This window comes from Callospermophilus lateralis, chromosome X (assembly GCF_048772815.1).
Source record: "Callospermophilus lateralis isolate mCalLat2 chromosome X, mCalLat2.hap1, whole genome shotgun sequence".
Taxonomy (NCBI): Eukaryota; Metazoa; Chordata; class Mammalia; order Rodentia; family Sciuridae; genus Callospermophilus; species Callospermophilus lateralis.
In genome coordinates this window covers 88,391,653-88,402,088 of record NC_135325.1, presented here as the reverse complement: position 1 = coordinate 88,402,088, position 10,436 = coordinate 88,391,653, and the positions used below count along the sequence as shown (strand labels likewise).

Genomic DNA, 10,436 nt, shown 5'->3' with positions numbered 1-10,436 from the left:
ATACCCCACAAGCATGCAGGACACATTAAAGCACAATGGCAAGAGCAGTCAAATCCCCAGCAGGAAGCTGGGCATGGTGGTGCATGCCTATAATCCCAATGACTTGGGAGGCTGAGCAACTCAGTGAGACCCTATCTCTAAATAAAACACAAAAAAAGGACTGGGGATGTGGCTCAGTGGCTAAACACATCTGGGTTCAATCCGTAGTACCAATACAAAACAAAACAAAACAAAACAAACAGAAAACCAGCAGGCCTTTATACTAGAAGGGGCTTGGTAAGCTCATTGGAAATAAGGATCACTTACATTGGACAGGTAGGACAGTTTGTAAAGCCCTTTCAACACCCAGTTATCTCACAGGATTCCTCCTATAGGGCAGGCAGGACAAGGGTATTTATAACCCTTATACATAGGGGGTTCAGGGAGATCTGACTTTGCCAAGGGCACAGAGCACTGAGGAGGGGGAGAAGAGGGATGGAAGGCCCTGTCCATGGAGTTTCTGCAGCATTTGTCTGACTTCTACAAGATACCACTATTCAAGAGAGGGCTAGGCAAGCTGGCTGTGGTGGCACATGCCTATGATCCCAGTAGCTCAGGATACTCAGGCAGGAGGATTGCAAGATCAAAGCTAGCCTCAGCAACTTAGTGAGGCCATAAGCAACTTAGGAAGACCTTGTCTCTAAATAAAAAGTAAAAAAGGCTGAGGATGTGGCTCACAGGTTAAGCATCACTAGGTTAAATCCCTAGTACAAGAAGAGGTCAGTAGGGACACAGCTAGTGAGGATGTGAATAAATGGCTTTTAAAACCTTTTCCAGATAAAATTACTTTCAAAACCTCAATATGCCAAACAGGAGAAAAGTGGAGTTATTCTAGGTGAAGCAACGGGAAAGGCCATAAGGTCACCTGCTCTGATCCCACCAATTCCCAATCATGGAGGAGACCTCGAAGGTAGTTTCCTAGAATCTCTGAGGTGCTGAGGAACATTTTCTCATCCTCTGGAGGAAGGGGACTTCAAGTGTACTGGTAATGCTCCTTTTTCCTAAGCTGAATTAGACATTATTCTTCATATTTTTTGTAAGTCTTAAAGGTTTCACTTTAGCAAAAGGCACTGGTAAGGTCCAGTTAAAAGATGACTCAGAACATGGAAGATTGAAGTAAATGCCAAAAAACATTTGCTTGAGTTATGAGCTTGGGTGAGGGTTGGCACTGAGAGTTTTAAAGCTCTCCAGGTGATTAATATGCAACAAAATTTATAAGCCGCTGTATTAGAGATATCTTGTCAGCTCTGGCATGTTGAAATCTAATGGTATGTCCTTGAGTATACACAATATCCTCTCTGTTCTCATGGGGCAGGATGCTTGAGACCCAGGGTCTTTTTAAAATGCAATAGTGCCAGGTGCAGTGGTGCATGCCTGTAATCCCAGCGGCTCAGGAGGCTGAGGCAACAGGATCACAAGTTCAAAGCCAGCCTCAGCAAAAGCAAGGTGCTAAGCAACTCAGTGAGATCCTGTCTCTAAATAAAGATATTTTTAAAAGGGCTGGGGATGTGGCTCAGTGATTAGGCGCCCCTGGGTTCAATCCCTGATATCAAAAAAGAAAAATGCAATAGCAATAAGCTTAGTGTTCCTGAGTATGGGGGAAGCAAGAGCTTAAGGCAGAGCAAAGGCAAGCTGGTGCCACCTCTGCAGGCCCCTGGAATGGAGAGAGGAAGGGTAGAAGCCAGTAGGGGGCAGAGGTGAGGCTAGGATTGAGTTGTGGAACAGAATAGACCAGTGTCTGGTGCTATTGGTACTGTTTGCCAACACAGATATGTCAAGGAAGCATCTGCCCTACTCACTGAGACCTGCCTGATTGTGAGACTTAGAGGCTGTTGGGGGGCTGCCATGCAGAAGTTGCAGAAAGGGACTTAAGTCTGCTGTGGAAGGCACCCATTAGTAACAGGGGCATCATCTCCTACTACATCTATGGGAGGCTTGTAAACTCCTGTGCCCAACATCTAAGACATCCAAGGTGTGCAATCTCCATGTTGGGCAGAATGCTGATGGTGGGAGGGGGCGAGTGTGTTGTGTGGGCAGTAACAGAGGCCTTGACTTTGGATAAGGCTAGACTTGACTGTTGCCAATGTTAGCAAGCCACATCAGAGTGGCATCTATGTATCTCTTCCTCTTCTGGCCTTGGCAAACCATGACAAACTGGAAAAAACTCACTGAGAGATCAGGTTGTAACCATCCCAAGCTGCACCCTTTCCCACTGAGGGGTAGGTGACACATTCCATGGGATGGTGGGGCTTTTGCCATTGCAAACACCAACTCTATGTACCCTGAGAAAGGAAAAGGGTGGCCCAGTTGTGACTGAACAGCTAGCAAGGTTATGGAAAAGCAGCTGGCCACTCTGGCTGCCCACCTGGACAGAGGTCTGGGAAGGCATGAGGTGGAAAAGTTATTAGCCCTTACTGCTCTTCCCTCACAATAGCACCCCCCTGTCCAGGATACCAACTACATAGAGCCCTGCAGAAAAGCAGGATGGGGCTCATAAGTGATGGGCTTGAGGGGCCCATGCAAACCACAGCAGCCCAAGAAAACCAATGAGAAGTGCAAGGGGTTATGCCACTAAGGGTTCTCTCTCAGGTACCAATATCTCCCACCATTTCTAGCATTCAGAAATAAGATTCTTGTTCACTGAATACCCTCATGGGGTGGGGTGGGGGGTGCCGAAAATGGAACCCAGGGCTTCACACAGGCTGTGTTTGTGTGCTTTGCCACTGAGCTACACCCTCAACTCCTCACTTAGTACCTTCTGCGAACTGGGTCCTGTACCAAGGGCTGGAGAATGAATTAGACCCCACCCTTCCTTCAAGGAGCCCAGTGTCCAGAAGTGAGTTACTTAAGAGGGAAGTAAATAGTGCCCAGAGTAGGCACCAGATGCTGTAGGGGCAAAGTGCAGAGGTGTCCAACACAGAGTGGAGCTTGGGGAGGGCTGCACAGAGGAGCTGAGATATTAGGAGGACGAAGGAGGCTGTGGCTAAGAGAACACTGCAAAGGGAAAGAAAGGCAAGGAAGCAGGAAATGGCATGGTGTGACAAAGTGAGAGCATTATGGCTGGAGCAAAGTGTCTCTGTGCATGGTTCTTTTGGAAACATGGGGGTGAGATGAAACTGAAGATGTTTGAAGAGTCCAGAACCTGGGTGCCACACTAAGGAGCCTGAGCTCTATCCTCTAGTCAAAGGCACAGAGCAGTAATGCAGTCACATTTGCATTTGAGACCACTGCCTGCAGAGAAGAACAGACCAGAGTGGAGATGGGCAGCAAGGGCAGATGCACTAGCCCACGGGAGGGATGGCGATGGCCTTGGTGGCTGGTCTTAAGCTCTCTTCTTGAAAAGGAAGATGTAGAAAAGCCAGGAGACCACCTTTCCTCACTTTCTCTCCACCAGCCTCTTTCTGTCTCCCCAGCTCTTGCATGGCCCCCCTTCCTCTCACACTTCTGGTTCTGTTCTGAGGCTGCCCAGGGTTGGACCTTGACTCCCCTGCTTGTGCAATTGTGGCTCACGCCGTTCTCTCTCTTGTCCATACCTCACTGCCCAATTCTTCTCTTTCTTCAATACAGACTGGAGGTCCCTAAGCAGTGATCTCCCTAGTAATCCCAGAACACCAAAAAGGCAGTGGAGCCCAGAAGCACATGGGCACTGAGGTCTAATGAAACTGCTTTCTAGTCCCAGGCCCTCCATGTATTACCGAACCTTAGTTTACTCATTCTGCTTGCCAATCAGGAACAGCATTATCAAACAGCTTCCAGACTGGCTGTGGGGATTGTCAGAGGTGCACATGCAGGTATGCATGTGCATATGGAAAGGGACTTAGCACCTGGCACACAGTTGTGTAGCTACTGCTTTGCAGATGGAGAATCTGAAGCTGGGAGAGAGGGAATGGCTTTCCCAAGCTGGTAAGTTTTCTACTGCAGGACTGGAGAGCTCTGCCTCTCTCAGAGTTGGGTGCCCAACTACTGGCAAATGGTGAGATCTGCTTACACTGGCTGTTGTGCTGCTTAGCTGTGACCCTTCTGGAAGCAGCACTACTGGCTAAAAGATGGATCAGGGCCTGTCTGGTGTAAAGGCATTAGGACCCAGTGGTCTTGGAAAAGCAGGTCTAACTGTTCCTGAATGGCAGGGTTATTTTCACTCACTCTTCTCCAAGGTGATATTTTGACCCTTGTTGGGAACAGCCCAATTCCCTGCTAGCAACACTGACATACAGGTCCCTGGGTGGAGTGGACCTGAACATGATGCTTTTGATTTTTTGATCTCAGTCCCTCAGCCTGGCCCAGAATACCACGAGTCCAGGAGGCCAGCAAATGTCCCCAGAGGGCAAACCCTGCTAAGAGAAAATGGCCCACTGGATTCCTGGAAGCCAGGCAGTGTGTGGGAATAAGGAGTGTAGCCACACTGCTCCAGGGCAGAGCTCTACTGAGAGCCAGCCACCCTTTGGGGAGGGGGTGTCCTCCAAGTATGCAAGGCCAACAAATGATTCCTTTTGTCTACTCTTCAAAGCAGAGGGCCTTCTTAAAGGATTCTGAGAAGCAGGGCCAGGACTCCTGGGTTCTCATAAGTCTTTTAATAATAGTAAAAGAAGAAAACAATTGTAGCAATAAGTCCCATTGTTAGGGTTCCTTTTCATTCAGGGATCTTCAAGAAGAGAAACATCAGAGACTAAGATTCAGAATGCTAAATACACAAATTAAGGACAATTTATTTCCAAAGGTGACTGCAGAAATCATTTCATTACAATCAAAAAGGTTTTACAAAACAGAGGAAACACATTACAAAATATCCCAAGAGGTGAGGAAACTGGTGGGGGGGGGCACAGAGCACCCAAGAACCAGCCTGATAAAGAGGCTCACCCTGCTGCTCTCTAGGGAGGTTACAAACACTGGTTCTGAAGGGAGGCACTGCATGGGGGCGGGAGGGGTGGGGGAGGGGTGGACCCAGTGCACAGCAATCCCAGCCTGGGGACAAGGAAGGATGGGGAATAGTAAGAGGGGCAGAGGCATTTGCCAATGTCCCAGCAGAAATAGTTACATATCAGCCTATCTTATTCTCTTTGCTACAATAATACCAATATAAATGCAGAAGTCTTTAAAATGTTACACAACATTGATACTAAAAGAAAGCAAAGAGTTTCCAAAACAACACTTTTGCTTGAAATGACTTTTTGTTTTGTTTTTCATGGGATTTTTTTTGTATCCGTTTAGTGCCACCAGTAGCAAGCCAGTGTACAAAAATGTTACAGACAAGGGGAACAGCAAGAGACTAGGTTTTCCTGAGCACAAATGGGCTCATTCTTTATACACAAGAGGAAGGCTCATGCCCTCTCCCAGGATCCCCACCTCAAAGAGGGCAGAGCCGCAACCAGGAAGCCCCTTCCAAGGTGTGGGCCTTGCCAAGGAGCCTGCAGGGCCTGTAGGAGTCCCTCCCATGTGCCTGCTCCCAGCTGACCAAAACCAACACCAGTGTCTTGTCCTACATTGTGACGCATGGCCTTTTCCCCTCCCTCCTCTACCTCCCCTTCAGTAGAAACCATCTAGAAACCCCTCTTCCACAGAAGATAGATGGTGCTAGGTCACTGCCCACAAATCCAGAAGAGGCAGAGGGAAGAGGGAAGGGCACTTTTGCTACCTCATGAGTACCCAGCTCATGCCCAGGGCATCCCCCATCCCTGACTCCAGTGCAGAGACCTGCTGACACTGAGCTATCTGTGGGGAGCTGTGCCCATGTCACAAAACACCGAATCATCAATAGTCACACATATCACAACCTGATGGAGGCTACAGCAAAAGGGATGATCTGTCGGCTGGACTGAGGTACTGTACTGTACATTAAAGTGTGCCAGCTGCCCGTCTTACCCCAAGGGACCCGCACACAGCTTCTGTGAGTGCTACCGAGTCCCCAGAGAGACAGAGGTTTGGGGAGGCAGAGTTTGTGGCTTCAGAACACCACAGGCGGACAGAGGAGCACATCACCGCCTTGCAGAGCAAGCTGTGCCAGATCTTTGGTGTACAAAACCAAACACTATGGGGAGGACCTGAAGCAGACACGACCAGCTCTCTGCTATTCAGAGTGGAGGTCGCAAGTTGGCCAGCTCAACAGACTGTCCTTGGCTCAGATCCTTGACCAAGGCCACCTGGGGGCCTGACTGAGCATTGGTTTCCCTTCCTGGGGCTGTCTGAAAGGCAGCTGGCCACTTCCACATACTCTTACACACTGGCAGACAGCATCGGGAAGCTGGGCCAGGGTGCTTGGGGCACAGCCTCAGCTCAGACAGGAAAGCCCTTAGGAGGAACTGGGAAGCCAGGGCCCTCTGATCCCTGGGTGTGCAAACTGTGGCTTCTCCCTCACTTCTGTACTAGAGCCGACGACAGCCGTCAGTCTGCTGTGGGACAGGTATGGGGGCCACTCCCAAGGCATGCTATCTTGCCTCTGATCAAGTTACCTCTCTCCAGGTGGGCTAGGCCCCAGGTAAGGGAGAGACACGGACCAGTTCTGATGCCTACTGCTCCACAATACCCCAAAGAGAGGGCAAGACTCCTTGTGGAACCCGTAGATGGGGCCCATTATCTGTTCCTTCAACTTCCATGATCATGAGCCAGACTGCCTCTTTGCTTCTCCCCTTCACCTAACAGGTATAAGGAGAAAGTAGCTTTCACTTTCTTCTTCCTTCCAAGCACCAGAAAATACACGCCAAAATGGGGTGCTGAGCTGTAACCAGGGCAGTGTGGGGAAAGCCCGAGATGACTGGAAATCTGTGCCATGCCACAGAAAGAGGGAGGAAGAGTAGGCCTACTGTCACACCACTGTGGCATTCTAGGGCTGGTCCCCAGTTGAGACATAGATCCTCTGCCTATAGTGGCTCCACGTTCTGGGAGGGGCCAGGCCAGGTCTCCAGGGACTCTTCTTTCCACCCTCACCTTTTCTGAAGTGGTCAATGGGCACCAAGACCTCACACATTTCCTCACTTGTCACTCCTACATATAGCAGCTTGATGGCGGGCAGGGTGAATCCAGCTGCTCAAGAGGTCCCTCTTCTGGAGGGTAACCCTACAGTGAGAGGCACTAAGAAAAGCTTGGCCCCGCCTCCAAGATGGCAGGAAATGATGGTTATGGATCACAAGGGGCTCATGGGCACTCAATGTTCTCCTCTGCTGCTCTCTGTGCTCTTGCCAGCAGGCATCTTCTGATGGATGGTCCCTCCTGGGGTTGCTTCCCTGGGTCTCAGCTTATTCAGAGATTCTCCTGCATGGCACTGCCTCCTAGAGGTCCATTTACTAAAATCATGACCACCTTTGCCAGAAGTACAATCTAGGTCTAATACAAGAAAGCTTAAAATACTGGAACTGGCCCACAGCAATGAGGATTTCTAGAGTGGTGAAGGGGAGGGGAGGCTTGCAGGAGCTTGCTTTTCTGTTCTTAAGCAGACCTGACCCTAGTAGGAGTCAGCAAGGTGTCAGCAGCCATGCGGCTACTTCTTGAGGTGCTCGCACAACTGAGTGCAAGTCTGTCAACAAAAGCTCCTCCTTTTGGAGCGCTTGAACCCCTGGGGACCTATCCCTTGACAGCTCCCTTTTGACCTAGACATGGGCTTTTGAGAGGGCAGGGTGGGAAATTTGTGACACTTCCCACATTGAACAATTCAGCAGAGTCTGGCTGTACTGAAGAAACCTGGCCCTGGGGAAATAACACTGGCTGGAGTTTCAGCTTCCCAAACCAGGGCGAGACCACACCCTGCAAACCCCAGAAAAGGATCTATAGGACCTTCCAGAAATAGGCCCTGATGCAATGGTTCTCCCAACTCAAGCATCCAAAAACAAACAAGTAAAACAACCCCAAGCCCCAACTCCAGCTCACTCTTCCTTGAAGCTGCCTAAGAGACAGAGACACAGAAACCAAAAGAGAGGACAAGAACAAGTTGAAGGGGCACTGGAGATTTGGATGGTATCTATTATCAACATGAATGTGGAGAATGATTCAAATCACAGTTTTCTCAAGTTACCACTTCCATTGATTGATTTCTTAATTCGTGTGCTCACTTCTGATTGAGATGTGGGTCAGGTCTCAGCTCTCACGGGCAGATTGCACAGGGTCCCGCCTGGCACTGTGTACATTTCTACCCTGTTTGCTGTGGATTCAACATCACCACAGTTCAATAGGCCCCTTGGTGGAATCTTGCCCTAAGGCTGGTAGTGCCCTCCACTCCTCAGTGCCCTCCACTCCTCCCCCGGGCAGCATCCTAGAGGGAGTGGCTGGGCAGCTCCCTGCTTTGAGTCATGGGACACCAATGGGAAGAATCTGGCCAGTTCTATTTTGACCACTATGTGGGAAATCCCTTGGCTCTGGGCTTGCCGCTGGTATAGATAAAAGGCTTGAGTCCCCTTCCAATGGGGGCTGTGCTGGAGACAAAGGGGGATCCCAGCATGAGCATGGAGGTCCCTGGCAGTGGAGAAATGAAACACAACCTGATCTCGCTGCTGTGATACTGCAAGAATTACTGCTTGTTGTTCCCTGCCTCTTCAACCAGCTGTTGTTAAAGCACCAACAAGCAGAGCAAGGGAGCCAGACTACCATCTCCCCGCATAAGGCCACTCGGAGCAGGGAGACAGAGCCAAGGGGAGGAAGAAGGGAAGATCCAGGCCCACACCATGCCCCAGGCGCAAGGAGCTAACCTGGGGGGAGGAGCTGGGGAAGGAAGAGTGGTGGAAGAAAAGGACAGAGGAGGAAAAAAGAAATACACCAACATCCTACTACCCTCTCCCATGATTTCATCAAGAACTGGGTGTTCTCCAAGTCAAGTCAGGACTTGCTTCTTTGGGGAGGAGAAAAAAAAAAAACAACAAGCACCTTCAGTCTATTTTCTTGGCTGGAAGCCGGAGCAAATCCAGCAGATATTTACACAAGGGCCCAGCCATGTATGAGAACAGGATGACCAGCTTCCCGTGGGTCATGGTCATGAGAGTCTGGTGTCCCGAGGCCCAGATGCGATACCAGGGGCCGTAGAATGGGTCTGAGATGGCCGGACACAGCATGTTGTTCAAATTCACTTCGGTGACCTGCAGGGACAAGGGAGGTAGAGTGAGCGTTCGCCATCCTTAGGCGTTCTCTGGCTTATGCCATTTCAGCGTTCTCTACCTAATGGGGGACAGGACAAGGAGGGATTGACCAATCCCCACCTGTTCATGAACGGGTTTCCCTGCCCTGGGTTTTCTGAGGGAAGCAAGGCCACAGCCCATTAGAGGTGATGGGAAGGGATATGCAGGAGAAAAGCTGTTCAGTGTTGCTCAGGCTTGACTTCTAGTTGTGCCCAGAGCCTGTTGCCATTCCTAAGAATCTGCTATGTGCCTAGTTCCTGGAGAGGTATTATGGGATAAAAAGAGTAGTTAACAGTATGGTCCCTGCCTCCATGTAACTGGCAATCAATCAAGTGAGGGCGATCGGTTTATTGCATCTGACCTCAAACCAGACGGTGCCCACCAAGGTTTACACGCCATGAGGAGGTCTGAGGAACATATGGAATGGGGGCTGAGTCCTCAGAGAAGAATTCATGAGGGAAGTGGCACCTGAATGGACTCATGAAAGACGGACAGGGGATAATGGTGATAAGTGGGGTGAGTGGAGCCCTCCCTGTAGGAGGCATGGCCAGAGCATGGTATGTATGGTGACATGAGCACACTGACACCTTGGAAATGCAGGATGTCAGTGGGGAGCAGTGAGAGGTAAGGGAGGAAAAGTGACTGATTCTACAAAAGGTACTGGGGACATCGGTTACACACGCTCTTATCCTGCGCAATAAGGTCACACAAGGCTCACACGGCTATTGTTACGTTAATGCTGCCCACACCAAACCAGATATGCCACAACACCTGGCTTCCAGAGCCCTACAAGTCTGCTCATGCTAAAGACAAGTCCTTACCACCTCTCAGGGAGGTTAGGGCTATTATACCAAGTCACAGAGAGGTGGAAAACTCTCTGCCCTCAAAGGTGAAGTGACTCACTTAGAGCAGAGGCAGAATCAGGACTTCAACTTGGGTCTCCTGACCCTGTCCCCAACCCTAAGCTCTTCCTGACTCACTTTACCACTAATAACCACCCTTGCAATACCGGCGATCTTGGACTCTGGATAACTCAACTACTGAGTCCAACCATTCTCCACACTCCAGCAGTTCTGAACACCACAGAATGCAATGGGGGTCCCCAACAACACACTTTCATGGCCACACAGCTCAGGGGAAATAAAGAACCCGGGAGCAGGCCCAGAACAGACCCAATGTCAGAGACTTGCCCCAGGCCCAGGGGGCCAAGGCTAGCTAGAATCCCAATTCCCCATGAGGTCCACAGCAAACCATTTCCCACTGCTTCCAACCCAAGTGGCCAGGAGTGAAGGGCATCCTTGC

At 50.1% G+C, this 10,436-nt stretch overlaps 1 protein-coding gene across 6 annotated transcripts in view; it reads right to left on the bottom strand.

Moving 5' to 3' along the window:
- Window positions 1-4,659: 4,659 nt before the first annotated feature.
- Tmem164 (transmembrane protein 164) overlaps window positions 4,660-10,436 on the bottom strand; it is a 161,845-nt gene continuing 156,068 nt past the window's right edge. For all 6 annotated transcript variants that reach the window (XM_077107148.1, XM_077107149.1, XM_077107145.1 and 3 more), the window contains one exon: window positions 4,660-9,095. In XM_077107148.1, coding sequence (XP_076963263.1) covers window positions 8,889-9,095 — 207 coding nt within the window. In that variant the 3' untranslated portion in view covers window positions 4,660-8,888. The remainder of the gene's footprint in view (window positions 9,096-10,436) is intronic.